Source organism: Pseudophryne corroboree, chromosome 1 (genome assembly GCF_028390025.1).
Source record: "Pseudophryne corroboree isolate aPseCor3 chromosome 1, aPseCor3.hap2, whole genome shotgun sequence".
Taxonomy (NCBI): Eukaryota; Metazoa; Chordata; class Amphibia; order Anura; family Myobatrachidae; genus Pseudophryne; species Pseudophryne corroboree.
Window position 1 is genome coordinate 50,713,098 of NC_086444.1, and position 16,408 is coordinate 50,729,505.

Consider the following 16,408-nt stretch of genomic DNA (forward strand, 5'->3'; position numbering starts at 1 on the left):
GATAGAGGCCCATCATCACCGCTGCATAAATCTGTCATTACGCATGCGGAGCGTCTCATTCCAGCGGATGATTAATAGAGCAATCCCCATCCTGACATAAGGATGGGACGTTGGCGTTCTGCGTCGGTAATCTGTCAGTGAACAGAAGATATGCCCTCTGCGACTATCTTGTCTCCAGCGGAACTCCCTGGGGTCATCACTGAAAAGTGCTTTAAACTAAAAACATTTTTCAGTCACGTTCGGTGTGGAGCTAAAGAATCTTCCTTTGTCAAGTGCAATTGCCATTTTACAAGGCCATACTGTCTGTGGCACCAAATGGACACATCCCTTACACAAACTACAGCTGTCTATGAATTATGTGCACTTTAAAACAAAAATATTTGTATTTTTAAGCATAAGAAGATCTACCAATATGGCAAACACTAACTGAGCCTTTGTTGCCATTTTTTTAAATTAATTCCTTTTATTTTTCTGCCAGAGACACCTGCCTCAGGTTCACTTATGGTAGACACACACCTGTTTGTGACCTGCTTACAGTGGAAGCAGCCATCTTGTAGACTGAACCACATAGTGCAGGCAGCCATCTTGCAGGCTGAACTGCACAGTGAAGGCTGAACCGCAAAGTGGAGGTAGCCATCTTGTAAACTGAAGCCATCTGTATGAGTGATCTGTACACTGGAGGCAGCTATCTTGTAGACTGAGCCCCACAGTGGAGGAAGCCACCTGGCAGACTGTACTGCACAGTAGAGGCAGCCATCTTGTAGCCTGAACCACACAGTTGAGGAAGCCATCTGTATGACTGAACTGCACCGTACCCAAGTCTGGCCTAACAATTCCCCAGGAACTATTGTTCCAGCCCACTGAATGCATAGTTTGTAAATAGCGCTTTTGTGAAACAAGCAGGGCGCACTGTGCGGGAGATTGATCAAAGCTTGGAGAGAGATAAAGTGGAGAGAGAGAAATTACCAACCAATCAGCTCCTAACTGTAATATTACAGGCTGTATTTGAAAAAATACTAGAAGCTGATAGGTTGGTGCTTTATCTCTCTCCAAGGTTTGATACATCTCCCCCACGGTGTGTGAAGGAAAACTAAAAAGCAACACCCGAGCAGTTTCGAACAACATTGCAAAGAGGGAAGGAGAGATTTTATCGGTGAACAATAGCTTGCAAAACAAAACCACAGGAAATGAGGGTGGGTATAATTTCAAGTGTCAGGGACGATAAGCTAAAATGACCACAATGCACAACAAAGTATATACAGTAATATACATACCCGTACACCTTCCCCGTCTGGGCTGTAAATGGGTGTGGTCTGTTAGTCAGACAGTAACAAGGTCAGCAGTCAATACATCAACACCATTGGATTGACATTCAAAGGTCGATAGGGGCCAAAGGTCGACACAATAAATTCACTTTTTTTTTTGCTGTTATTTTGTGTTTTTAAACATATTTCACCCATATTTGTTGAAATGTGCCCCCTCGCCATGCTTTGGATACGGTTGCTCTCTCCGCTCTGCACGCCACAAGGTTACTAAAGGTAATAGTTGACAAGGATAGTAAAATGCAGCAAAAGTTGTAAAAATAAGATTTTAAACCTACCGGTAAATCTTTTTCTCCTAGTCCGTAGAGGATGCTCGGGACTCCGTAAGGACCATGGGGTATAGACGGGCTCCGCAGGAGACATGGGCACTATAAAGAACTTTTGATGGGTGTGCACTGGCTCCTCCCTCTATGCCCCTCCTCCAGACCTCAGTTAGAGAAACTGTGCCCAGAGGAGAGGGACAGTACGAGGAAAGGATTTTGTTAATCTAAGGGCAAGAATCATACCAGCCCACACCATCCACACCGTATAACCTGGAATATACGCAACCAGTTAACAGTATGAACAAAACAGTATCAGACCACAACTGATCTTAACTGTACATAATCCTTATGTAAACAACAACTATATACAAGTCATGCAGAAATATGTCCGCACTGGGACGGGCGCCCAGCATCCTCTACGGACTAGGAGAAAAATATTTGCCGGTAGGTTTAAAATCTTATTTTCTCTTATGTCAGGGGTGGGGAACCTTTTTTCTACCAAGGGCCATTTGGATATTTAGAAAATCCTTCGGGGGCCATATAAAAATTTAAACTTAAAAATTAGCCTGCCCCCTATAGATATGCCACCAGTATGTTTTCCCCCCTGTAGATATGCCCCCTAGTAGTGCCGCTTGGAGGGAGTGACAGTGTTGCTGGGCTGTGTAGCATACAGGACACTCTGCACCAGAGCTGTAACTAGACATTTTGGTGCTTTTCATCAGAAAGTGAATTGGTGCTCCTCCTCCCATACCGCAGAGCACGGATAGTGTGCGCCGTAGGCGCGCAGCAAAAATTTAGGGCCATGGCTTAGGGCAGGGCATTCACAATACACCACACAGTATGAGCCGAAATTCACATTGCGCCACACAGTATGAGCCGAAATTCACATTACGCCACACAGTATGAGCCGAACTTCACATTGCGCCACACAGTATGAGCCACATTAACATTACGCCACACAGTATGAGCCGAAATTCACATTGCGCCACACAGTATGATCCACATTCACATTACACCACACAGTGGGGCAGATGTATTAACCTGGAGAAGGCATAAGGAAGTGATAAACCAGTGATGTGTGCAAGGTGATAAAGCCACCAGCCAATCAGCTCCAATATGTAAATTAACAGTTAGGATCTGATTGGCTGGTGTGTTTATCACCTTGCACATATCACTGGTTTATCACTTCCTTATGCCTTCTCCAGGTTAATACATCTGCCCCAGTATGAGCCACATTCACATTGCGCCACACAGTATAAGCCACATTCACATTACACCACACAGTATGAGCCACATTCACATTACACCACACAGTATGAGCCACATTCACATTACACCACACAGTATGAGCCACATTCACATTACACCACACAGTATGAGCCACATTCACATTACACCACACAGTATGAGCCACATTCACATTACACCACACAGTATGAGCCACATTCACATTACACCACACAGAATGAGCCACATTCACATTACACCACACAGAATGAGCCACATTCACATTACACCACACAGTATGAGCCACATTCACATTACGCCACAAAGTATGATCCACATTCACATTACACCACACAGTATGAGCCACATTCACATTGCGCCACACAGTATGATCCACATTCACATTACACCACACAGTATGAGCCACATTCACATTACACCACACAGTATGAGCCAAATTAACATTACGCCACACAGTATGAGCCACATTCACATTACGCCACACAGTATGAGCCACATTCACATTACACCACACAGTATGATCCACATTCACATTACACCACACAGTATGAGCCACATTCACATTACCCCACACAGTATGAGCCACATTCACATTACACCACACAGTATGATCCACATTCACATTACACCACACAGTATGAGCCACATTCACATTACCCCACACAGTATGAGCCACATTCACATTACACCACACAGTATGATCCACATTCACATTACACCACACAGTATGATCCACATTCACATTACACCACACAGTATGAGCCACATTCACATTACACCACACAGTATGAGCCACATTCACATTACACCACACAGTATGATCCACATTCACATTACACCACACAGTATGAGCCACATTCACATTGCGCCACACAGTATGATCCACATTCACATTACACCACACAGTATGAGCCACATTCACATTACACCACACAGTATGAGCCACATTCACATTACACCACACAGTATGAGCCACATTCACATTACACCACACAGTATGTGCCACATTCACATTGCGCCACACAGTATGAGCCACATTCACATTACACCACACAGTATGAGCCGAAATTCACATTACCCCACACAGTATGAGCCACATTCACATTACACCACACCACACAGTATGAGCCACATTCACATTACACCACACCACACAGTATGAGCCACATTCACATTACGCCACACAGTATGAGCCACATTCACATTACGCCACACAGTATGAGCCACATTCACATTACGCCACACAGTATAAGCCACATTCACATTACACCACACAGTATGAGCCACATTCACATTACACCACACAGTATGAGCCACATTCACATTACGCCACACAGTATGAGCCACATTCACATTACACCACACAGTATGAGCCACATTCACATTACACCACACAGTATGAGCCACATTCACATTACGCCACACAGTATGAGCCACATTCACATTACACCACACAGTATGAGCCACATTCACATTACGCCACACAGTATAAGCCACATTCACATTACACCACACAGTATGAGCCACATTCACATTACACCACACAGTATGAGCCACATTCACATTACACCACACCACACAGTATGAGCCGAAATTCACATTGCGCCACACAGTATGAGCCGAAATTCACATTACCCCACACAGTATGAGCCGAAATTCACATTACCCCACACAGTATGAGCCGAAATTCACATTACCCCACACAGTATGAGCCGAAATTCACATTACACCACACAGTATGAGCCGAAATTCACATTGCGCCACACAGTATGAGCCGAAATTCACATTGCGCCACACAGTATGAGCCACATTAACATTACGCCACACAGTATGAGCCGAAATTCACATTACACCACACAGTATGAGCCACATTCACATTGCGCCACACAGTATGAGCCACATTCACATTACCCCACACAGTATGAGCCACATTCACATTACACCACACAGTATGAGCCGAAATTCACATTACCCCACACAGTATGAGCCGAAATTCACATTACACCACACAGTATAAGCCACATTCACATTACACCACACAGTATGAGCCACATTCACATTACGCCACACAGTATGAGCCACATTCACATTACACCACACAGTATGAGCCACATTCACATTACACCACACAGTATAAGCCACATTCACATTACACCACACAGTATGAGCCACATTCACATTACACCACACAGTATGAGCCACATTCACATTACACCACACAGTATGAGCCACATTCACATTACGCCATACAATCATTGCAGCGTGGCTCAGTCTTGTGCCTCCCCCTCAACACTCATCCAGTCCTCTGAGGATGAGAGGAACAAGGCTGTACGAACACACTCCTCCTGCACAAAAAATACTTCTCTTGCACACTAACGTTAACATCAAACCAATATCCCCCTGCACACCAACAATACTCTACCAAACACAGTAGTATGATCCCCTGCACACCATCCCCTGTAGTGTACATCAACATTATCTTCCTGCACATTGAAATGTCCCCTCTGCACAGCAATATGATCCCCCTTGCACACCAACAGGCTTACCCTCAACAGTAGGCTAGTCCCCACATCTTTAATTTATTTACCTTTTTTCTTTCAGCATTGACTGCCACACATGGCAGTGTCTAACGCCGCGGAATCTCCCCTTCTCTGAGCTCCCGCTCTCCACTGGCCGGCTCCCCATAGTTCTCCCCCTCTGCTCTCCAATCTCCATCCTTCTCCTCACAGCGTTGTCTCAGCCACGCTCCCCCCAATTCTCCTGTGCAGGACTCAGAGGAAGAGCGGGAAGGGATGAGCAGGTGACAGCCTCCCATTGTCCCTCCTCCTCTATGCGTCCCCTCGCAGCGCCACCCCCCCCCCCCCGTGCGCACGCTGCACGGTTGCCAGGTTACCTAGCGTCCCCCTCTGTTAAATGCCGTCTCTCCCTCCTCACTCCTCTTCTGCGGCTGCGGTACTGTGAGCGGGCCGGACGTTCCCCACCCCTGTCTTACGTCCTAGAGGACGCTGGGGACTCCGTAAGGACCATGGGGATTATACCAAAGCTCCCAACCGGGCGGGAGAGTGCGGATGACTCTGCAGCACCGATTGAGCAAACATGAGGTCCTCATCAGCCAGGGTGTCAAACTTGTAAAATTTTGCAAAAGTGTTTGAACCCGACCAAGTAGCCGCTCGGCAAAGCTGTAAGGCCGAGACGCCACGGGAAGAAGAGCCCACCTTCCTAGTGGAATGGGCCTTTACCGAATTTGGTAACGGCAATCCAGCCGTAGAATGAGCCTGCTGAATCGTGTTACAGATCCAGCGAGCAATAGTCTGTTTAGAAGCAGGAGCGCCAACCTTGTTGGCTGCATACAGGATATAAAGTGCCTCTGTTTTCCTAAACCGAGCCGTCCTGGCTACGTAAATTTGTAAGGCCCTGACTACATCAAGGGACTTGAAATCCGCCAAGTCTCTTGTAGCCACAGGCACCACAATAGGTTGGTTCATATGAAACGATGACACCACCTTAGGCAAAAATTGAGGACGAGTCCTCAACTCAGCTCTATCCACATGGAAAATGAGATAGGGGCTCTTATGAGACAAATCCGCCAATTCGGACACCCGCCTAGCAGATGCCAAGGCCAACAACATGACCACCTTCCAAGTGAGAAATTTTAATTCAACTGTTTGAAGAGGCTCAAACCAGTGAGATTTTAGGAACTGTAACACCACGTTAAGGTCCCATGGTGCCACTGGGGGCACAAAAGGAGGCTGGATGTGTAGCACTCCCTTTACAAAAGTCTGGACTTCTGGGAGAAAAGCCAATTCCTTCTGGAAGAATATACACAGGGCAGAAATCTGTACCTTAATGGAGCCTAACTTTAGGCCCATATCCACTCCTGTCTGTAGAAAGTGGAGAAAACGGCCCAAGTAGAAATCTTCCGTAGGAGCATTCCTAGCTTCACACCAAGATACATACTTCCTCCAGATACGGTGATAATGTTTCGCCGTCACCTCCTTCCTAGCCTTTATCAGAGTAGGGATGACCTCCTCCGGAATACCTTTCCCAGCTAGGATTCGGCGTTCAACCGCCATGCCGTCAAACGTAACCGCGGTAAGTCTTGGAACACGCAGGGCCCCTGTTGCAACAGTTCCTCTCTGAGAGGAAGAGGCCACGGATCGTCTGTGAGCATTTCCTGAAGATCCGAATACCAGGCCCTTCGAGGCCAATCTGGAACAATGAGTATTGTCTGCACTCTTGTTCGTCTTATGATTCTCAATATTATTGAGATGAGCGAAAGAGGAGGGAACACATAGACCGACTGAAATACCCACGGTGTCACCAGGGTGTCCACCGCTACCGCCTGAGGGTCCCTTGACCTGGCACAATACCTCCGACGTTTCTTGTTGAGGCGTGACGCCATCATGTCTATTTGAGGAAGTCCCCAAAGACTTATTAACTCTGCAAAAACTTCTTGATGAAGTCCCCACTCTCCTGGATGGAGATCGTGTCTGCTGAGGAAGTCTGCTTCCCAGTTGTCCACTCCTGGAATGAATACCGCTGACAGAGCGCTTACGTGATATTCTGCCCAGCGCAGAATCCTGGTGGCTTCCGCCATTGCCACACTGCTCCTTGTCCCGCCTTGGCGGTTTACATGAGCCACGGCTGTGACGTTGTCTAATTGAATCAGAACCGGTAGGTCGCGAAGAAGATTCTCCGCTTGTCGTAGGCTGTTGTATATGGCCCTTAATTCCAGTATGTTGATGGGTAGACAAGCCTCCTGGCTTGACCATAGTCCCTGAAAATTCCTCCCTTGTGTGACTGCTCCCAATCCTCGGAGGCTCACGTCTGTGGTCACCAATACCCAGTCTTGAATGCCGAACCTGCGACCCTCTAGAAGGTGAGCACTCTGCAGCCACCACAGGAGAGACACCCTGGCCCTGGGGGACAGGGTTATTTTCTGATGTATTTGAAGATGGGACCCAGTCCACTTGCCCAGAAGGTCCCACTGAAAAGTCCTCGCATGAAACCTGCCGAAGGGGATGACCTCGTAGGTCGCCACCATTTTCCCCAGTACTCGAGTGCATTGATGGACTGACACTCTTTTAGGTTTTAGCAGGTCTCTGACCATGTACAGGAGTTCCTGGGCTTTTTCCTTTGGGAGAAAAACCCTCTTCTGTTCCGTGTCCAGAATCATGCCTAAGAAAGATAGTCGAGTCGTTGGAATCAACTGTGACTTTGGTAGATTTATAATCCAACCATGCTGCTGCAGCACTCTCAGGGAGAGCGACACGCTCTTCTGCAACTGTTCCTTTGATCTCGCTTTTATCAGGAGATCGTCCAAGTACGGGATAATTGTGACTTCCTGCCTGCGTAGGATCACCATAATTTCCGCCATTACCTTGGTGAAAATCCTCGGGGCCGTGGAAAGCCCAAACGGCAATGTCTGAAACTGGTAATGACAGTCCTGTACAGCGAATCTCAGGTATGCCTGATGAGGAGGATAAATGGGGACGTGAAGGTATGCATCCTTTATGTCTAGTGACACCATAAAATCCCCCCCTTCCAGGCTGGAGATAACTGCCCTGAGCGATTCCATCTTGAACTTGAACCTTTTTAAGTACAGGTTTAGGGATTTTAAATTTAGAATGGGTCTGACCGAGCTATCCGGTTTCGGGACCACAAACAGGGTTGAATAATACCCTTTTCCCTGTTGTATTAGGGGAACCTTGATAATCACTTGCTGTTGACACAACTTTTGAATTGCAGCCAAAACTATCTCCCTCTCTGGGGGAGAAGCTGGTAAAGCCGATTTGAAGAATCGGCGAGGAGGCACGTCTTCGAATTCCAGCTTGTAGCCTTGGGATACAATTTACATCGCCCAAGGATCCACGTCCGACTGAACCCAGACGTGGCTGAAGAGTCGAAGACGTGCTCCCACCGGCGCGGACTCCCTCAGTGGAGCCCCAGCGTCATGCGGTGGATTTAGTAGAAGCCGGGGAGGACTTCTGCTCCTGGGAACTAGCCGTAGCAGGCATTCTTTTCCCTCTACCCTTACCTCTGGCGAGGAAGGAAGAGCCTCGACCTCTTCTGGACTTGTGTGACCGAAAGGACTGCATCAGATATTGTGGTGTTTTCTTTTATTGTGGGGGAACATAAGGCAAAAAAGTAGATTTACCCGCGGTAGCTGTGGAAACTAGGTCCGCGAGACCTTCCCCAAATAAAACCCTTGTAAGGCAAAACTTCCATATGCCTCTTTGAGTAGGCATCACCCGTCCATTGGCGGGTCCACAGGGCTCGCCTAGCAGAAATCGCCATGGCGTTGGCCCTTGAACCTAGTAGCCCAACGTCGATCTGAGCGTCTCTCATATATAAGACTGCGTCTTTGATGTGACCTAAGGTTAATAAAATGGTCTCCCTGTCCAGGGCATCAATGTCAGCTGACAAGGTATCTGTCCAAGCTGCTACCGCACTACAAACCCAAGCCAACGCTATTGCCGGTCTGAGCAAGGCACCCGTATGTGTATAAATTGATTTTAAAGTCGTTTCCTGTCTGCGATCAGCAGGATCCTTGAGGGCTGCCATGTCTGGAGACGGTAGCGCCACTTCAGCTCATGAGATGGGGGAAACATTACCTCAGGTTTCTTTTCCTTAAACATGTGTACCCTCGTGTCAGGGACAGAGGGGTCATCTATGATATGCAAAACATCTTTTATTGCAATAATCATATAATGAATACTTTTGGCCACCCTTGGGTGTAACCTTGCCTCATCGTAGTCGACACTGGAGTCAGAATCCGTGTCGGTATCAGTGTCTGCTATCTGAGATAGGGGACATTTTTGAGACCCTGAAGGGCCCTGTGACACCGTCAAAGCCATTGATTGACTCCCTGTATTATCTCTGGACTCTGCTTTGTCCAATCTCTTATGCAACAAAGTCACATTTGCATTTAAAACATTCCACATATCCAACCAATCAGGTGTCGGCGTTGCCGATGGAGACACCACAATCATCTGCTCCACCTCCTCCTTAGATGAGCCTTCCGCTTCAGACATGCCGACACACGTGTACCGACACCCCCACACACACAGGGATATATGTATATGGAGACAGTTCCCCAATAAGGCCCCTTGGAGAGACAGAAAGAGAGTATGCCAGCACACACCCAGCGCCAACTGACACTGGAAATCAAATTCCCATATAAACAGCGCTTTTACATATATATATCAATATACCCTCACTGCGCCAATTATAAGTGCCCCCCCCCCCTCTTTTTGCCCTCTGTCACCGTGTTCAGCAGGGGAGAGTCCGGGGAGCCAGCTTCTCTGCAGTGTGCTATGGAGAAAATGGCGCTGGTTAGTGCTGTGGGATCAAGCTCCGCCCCCTCGGCAGCGGGCTTCGGTCCCGCTCAAATTTTCAATACTGGCGGGGGATTGTATAATGTACTGCCTCCGCAGCCTATATAACTATATTAGCCAGTCCTAGAGGTTTATTATTGCTGCCCAGGGCGCCCCCCCCTGCGCCCTGCACCCATCAGTGTGTGTTGTGTGTGGGAGCAATGGCGCGCAGCGTTACCGCTGCGCGTTACCGCTTCGCGTTACCTCAGAGAAGAACTGAAGATTGTAAGCTTGCGAGCAGGGCCTTCCTACCTCTATAACTGTTTGTTATCACCCATTTTGTTATTGTTATTTCAAATTGTAAAGCGCAACGGAATTTGCTGCGCTATATAAGAAACTGTTAATAAATAAATAATAAATAAGTCTTCTGCCGCCTTTGAAGTCTTCTTTCTTCTAATACTCACCCGGCTTCTATCTTCCGGCTCTGTGAGGAGGATGGCGGCGCGGCTCCGGGACGAACGGCGAGGGTGAGACCTGCGTTCCGACCCTCTGGAGCTAATGGTGTCCAGTAGCCTAAGAAGCAGAGCCTATCATTTAAGTAGGTCTGCTTCTCTCCCACGATGCAGGGAGCCTATTGCCAGCAGGGCTCCCTGAAAATAAAAAAACTAACAAAATTATTTTTCAGAGAAACTCAGGAGAGCTCCCCTGTAATGCACCCAGTCTCCTCTGGGCACAGGATCTAACTGAGGTCTGGAGGAGGGGCATAGAGGGAGGAGCCAGTGCACACCCATCTAAAGTTCTTTATAGTGCCTATGTCTCCTGCGGAGTCCGTCTATACCCCATGGTCCTTATGGAGTCCCCAGCATCCTCTAGGACGTAAGAGAAAACATAAAAAAACACGTGTAGACCATATGTGTGTCGACCATTGTTCATGTCGACTTTTGACCCCGTTGACCTTTTCGACCCTATGGTGTGCGCCCCTTCCCCCCCGCGGACTTTGCCGTTACAGGAAACTAATACACAAGCCACTTATGTGACTATTAGGTGACAAAGCCCCCATCGATGCCACTGCTTAGTGAGTACACCTCTGATATAACCACCAGTCACCTAGTATGAGCTGCTAGGCGTCTCTGGCAGGAAAAGAAGCAGAGAACGTTTGGCGTTGGTGGACTGAAGCTGTCCTAGATATTTAAAAAGACAGAACATGAGGTGTGTACGGAATGTCGTGCCTGATTGGATGGCTTCCTGTCCAATCACATGCCTCATTCACTGCACACCTCCCATTAATAGAATATTTGTAATAACTGACCAGTGCAGTCTTCATTACCATAATGAATTACAGTAATTGCGGATGTGTCCACGTACAATCGTTCCACGGGAGCTCATCCATGTTTCCTCTCTCCAGGGGATGCAAGTCAATGACGCACAGAAGTGTAAGGTGGTCATTCCGAGTTGTTCGCTCGCTAGGTGCTTTTAGCAGCACTGCACACGCTAGGCCGCCGCCCTCTGGGAGTGTATCTTAGCTTAGCAGGATAGCGAACGAAAGATTAGCAGATCTGCTACTAAATAATTCCCTGCAGTTTCTGAGTAGCTCCAGACCTACTCCTAGATTGCGATCACCTCGGTCCGTTTAGTTCCTGGTTTGACGTCACAAACACGCCCTGCGTTCGGCCAGCCACTCCCCCGTTTCTCCAGCCACTCCTGCGTTTTTACCTGGCACGCCTGCGTTTTTTAGCACACTCCCTGAAAACGCCCAGTTTCCGCCCAGAAACACCCACTTCCTGTCAATCACACTCCGATCACTCGAGCGAAAAAACGGCAACGAGCGAACAACTCGGAATGACCACCTAAATACGGACATATGGAACACATGTTTGGTTCACATGTAGAGTATGGAAATGCATATCTTGCGCAAAACAAAAACAGACGTATGTTTAACTCCAAACGAGCAGATGACTGGTTAGAAGTAGGAATAACTTGCAATAAGAAACAACAGTGGGCTGGACGCAATTACTACAAGGGGACTATTAACCCCGTAAGTGCCTGTGCAGCATGACAGCAAAATCCTAATACAGAACCAACATATGAAGGAGATCCAGGTAAAATAGATGATGAAGGACAGTAATGGTACCAGCAGATGACTGTTGCAGGATATGTACAGTGACTGCCTCATGTCTCGTGCCTCTGTCTTCTGCAGTGCCTCCCCAGTCCAGCCGTACCTAACCGCTGGAGGCTGCAGAGAGACGCCGGACACCAATGGCTGCTTACAGTAGCCACAAGTTATTTCCCCACTATCAGATACAACTGTGATTCCGCTACTTTATGTATCAGTTGCTCCCCACACCTCTTAGATTGTAAGCTCCTTTGAGCAGGGCCATATTTACCTTCTGTTTCACGTCAATGTAATTCTAATCACCTAAGGCCCAGGAGTTTGGAGTGGCTGATTAGGGAACACCCAGCAATGGTCTCGACGCGACTACCTTTGATAACCCCCAAATGCTGACTACCCGTCACTCTGCAAATAAATCCTCTGTGTATCTGCAATCGCGAATCACTTACTACACGTGCGCAGTGCGGCTTTGGCTCCGCGTCCGACATCGACACTGCGGCACCCCCTGAATCGGGACCAATGTTCTTTATCACTATCTTCCAAACAGTCTATATAACGATACAGATACGATACAAAGCTACATCGATCCCGTGTCTTACCATATACGCCTTTGTCCAGTAAGAGTAAGAATTCGTTCACCGTATTCCTCATCTCTACCTCGGTGAGGTCAAGCTGAGACACAACCTTGAAATCCAGCTGCCGCAGTAAGTTGGTAAGTTCATACACATCAACCATCGGCGCCTTCAGCTGGGAGTGGTTCTTGTAGGACATGTTCCCGATGACCAGTGCGACTTTGTCTGTAGCTGTAAAGAAACAGACACAGGCTGATACGATGTTCCCCCTCTCGTGGCACAGTGCGTGGGACAATAAAATGGATGCCGATGAAAACATATCTAGGCTGTAATCCCGCACACACTAAGAAGCCTAGTTACTACAGAAATTTACAATGGAAGTTTCTCTGGCTGGGTCCACAGGATTATCCACAGGATAACATTGTGATATGGTTGAGCGACAGCGGAAATGGCACCAACACGGTCACGAGCTTTCTGGCCTCCCAGGATGAATCGGGGCTTCCCCATATAATCCCGCCCACTGACTCAGTCAGATCAGTTTTTTGCTTGGTGCGGCAGGAAGCTGTAGATAAAGCAGCCTGCAGCTTTTATTATTTTATTTTTATTTTTTGAGCGACTTTTCTTAACAGCGTCTTAAACGCATACTGGAAAGAGTCGCTCCAACAACTCCCCACCGGGTCGCAACAACGCTTACCTTTGCGGTACAGTGCTGTCTCGACGGGCGTCTGTGTCGGATGTTCTAGCAGGTCCAGCAGACGTAACCAGGCTGTGGCCGGAGCATGGGGGGAAGGTGAGTCTATGGATTTCCTCTTACTAGGGGGGTCCGGACACAGCTACACTGTATTGGTGGAGAACACAAACAGTGTGTTGATGCGCCAAACATCTCGAGTGCGACAGCGCTATGCTCCAGGGATCATAGGCGCCAGGACTAGGTAGAGGCCGCGATTCTTAGAGTTTAAGTCAACAGGGGGATTCAGACGCTCTCCTAGCCGCCCCTCCTCCGAGTTCATGACCAGTTTCCGCGCGTCTCCCGTCCATGAACTGAATGACCTCACTTCCGTCTCAGACACTACGCACGAGGGTACTCGGTCGCAGCTTAGACGCTGCGGTTGTGTACACTAGAGATCCCGCCTAGACTGAGCCGCAGGCCTTAGCGTCTGCATACACGTGGAAGTCGCTGAGCGTCCGTGTCCGTCAGTGAGCGTCCGTGTCCGTTATCAGGAGCGGTAGTGTACATCAGTAGCGTCTGAATCCACTCAGCGTCTTACGAGCGCATTTGCTTGGATATGGAAGTGTGGTGAGTCTCCCTGTATCCCGCTCTACAGAGGAAGGGTATATATACAGTTCTAAAAATTCTCTCTACTTGTTAGTATGAATTGTTAATTTTTAGTACCTATTGCATATGAGACCTGTATGTTACTGTGTTTTCTGCATGTTAAGTTGAAAAAGAACCAGTTGAAACAGAAGTACAATTTTCCTACTTATTTATAAGTTGTTATGGAGGTTGTATTCTCATATGACAATGTCTAATGCTTTAACATGTGACTGACTGCTAGTATGTGTGCTGACTTTTCTATGTAACGTCAGTCCTGTTCTGACCCTCAATTCAGGTGCACTGTGGTCAGATTGATTTCACTTCTATATACTCATATATAGGTGATTTTCAGTCACAATTTGTGTAGTCATTAAAAGATTATTACCATGTCTGTGAGCAGCAAAAGTGACGAGGAGAATTTATCAAGCACTCCTACATCCCTAACATGCTTATCTTGTAAGACAGGGTTAATTGGTATGGACCAATTGGTCACTTATGAGGGCTTGTGTGCGAACTGTTTTGCTTTTCAGCAAAGTAAAAAACAGGAGTTGGTTCAACCACCAACAGAGCCACCATGGAATATGTTTGCAAAGGCTTTAGCCTCAATAGCGGACAGGTTAACTCCGGTAGCACCACCTCAAGGGTTAGGTTACACTATGAACCCATACATGCAGCTCCCTTCCTACGGCCTGGTTCCAGTAGCCTCTACAAGAAACCAAGGGACAGGTAAGACTAAGACAGATGCGTCTATGTGGCAGACTACACAAGATGATACAACAGATGATGATACAGTATATTCAAATACTCCGTATGATGATCAGTCGCAGAGTTTTAGTTCAGAGGATGTGGCTGAACTTATTGATGCTGTGAAGGCTGTTCTCTCTTTGGAAGATCCAGCCAAGACAGTGTTAAAATCTAAAGCACCTGTGTTTGAACGAACAAAATAGTTAAAACTGAATTCCCAGTGTCAGAGGAGCTGACGGAAATGATGGATGAGTCTTGGGCGACGCCCAGTAAAAAGTATAAGATGCCGAAAAGATGGGATTCTTATTACCCATTTCCAGCTGCGGATTGTTCAAAAAGAGAAGTTCCTCCAAAAGTAGATGCACATGTTCTGCGACTGGTGCATAAATCTGCTTTACCACTGTCATCTACCTCATTGAATGATGTCACAGACAGAAGGGTAGATAGCTTCTTGAAAAATTTATTTTCTCTAGTAGGAGCAGTGGTAAGACCTGCTATGGCTTCGGCCTGGGTAGCAAAGGCAATGGACGAATGGATAGAGGAACTAGAGAATGACATCTCTTCTCCTACTAGGGAGCAAGAGTATCATTTAAGCCGTTTAAGACAATCTGCCCAATACTTGGAAGAAGCAGCAATTGATATGGGTACAGTTGCTTCTAAAGCTTCAGCCTTGACAGTAGCCGCTCGCAGAGCAGTTTGGCTACGTACCTGGAAGGCAGATGCGGAATCCAAGAAGGAATTGGAAGCATTGCCTTTCATTGGTAATATATTGTTTGGGAAACCATTATTTGATATCCTAGAATCAGAGGCTGAATCAAAGAAGGTCAGATTTCCGGCTACTTATAACCCTAAGTCTAAGGGTTCAAAGTTTCGCTCATTTCGTTGGCAAAGCAAAGCGAAAGCTAAAGAGGAGTCTAAGCAACCCCAGTTCAAAACCAGGGGTAGGAAGCAGTGGGCTAGCAAAAAGCCAGCTTCCAAGCCTGAACAGAAACCATCAGCCTGAAGAGACGGGCCTCCGTCTGGAGGATTCCAGGGTTGGGGGCCGACTTCTTCATTTTGCACTCATATGGCAACAGTCAACAACAGATGCTTGGGTGCAGAAGGTGGTATCTCAGGGGTATGGGTTCCCATTCAGGAGGCAGCCTCCTCAAAGATTTTTTTTGCACCAGCCCATCTTGTATAGAGTCGAAGGCCAATGCCCTGCAAGAAGCAGTCCAAAAGTTACTGCAGTCAGGTGTAATTGTCCCAGTACCGCCATCACAGAGGGAACAGGGGTTTTACTCCAATCTATTTCTGATCCAGAAGCCAAATGGGTAATTTCGACCAATTCTCAATCTGAAAATATTGAACAAATACATTTGGATCCCAAGGTTCCACATGGAGACGTTACGCTCCATAATGTTGGCTATGGAACCGGGAGATCACATGGTATCTCTGGATGTAAGGGATGCTTACCTACATGTGCCTATAGCACTGTCTCATCAGTGTTACTTCAGGTTTGCCATCCTCCAGGAACAT

General features: G+C 47.4%; 1 protein-coding gene across 4 annotated transcripts in view; it reads right to left on the minus strand.

The window, feature by feature from the left end:
• The window catches only part of MALT1 (MALT1 paracaspase), a 183,583-nt gene that overhangs the window by 54,941 nt on the left and 112,234 nt on the right, over positions 1-16,408 (minus strand). For all 4 annotated transcript variants that reach the window (XM_063959446.1, XM_063959435.1, XM_063959428.1 and 1 more), the window contains one exon: positions 12,859-13,062. In XM_063959446.1, coding sequence (XP_063815516.1) covers positions 12,859-13,062 — 204 coding nt within the window. The remainder of the gene's footprint in view (positions 1-12,858; positions 13,063-16,408) is intronic.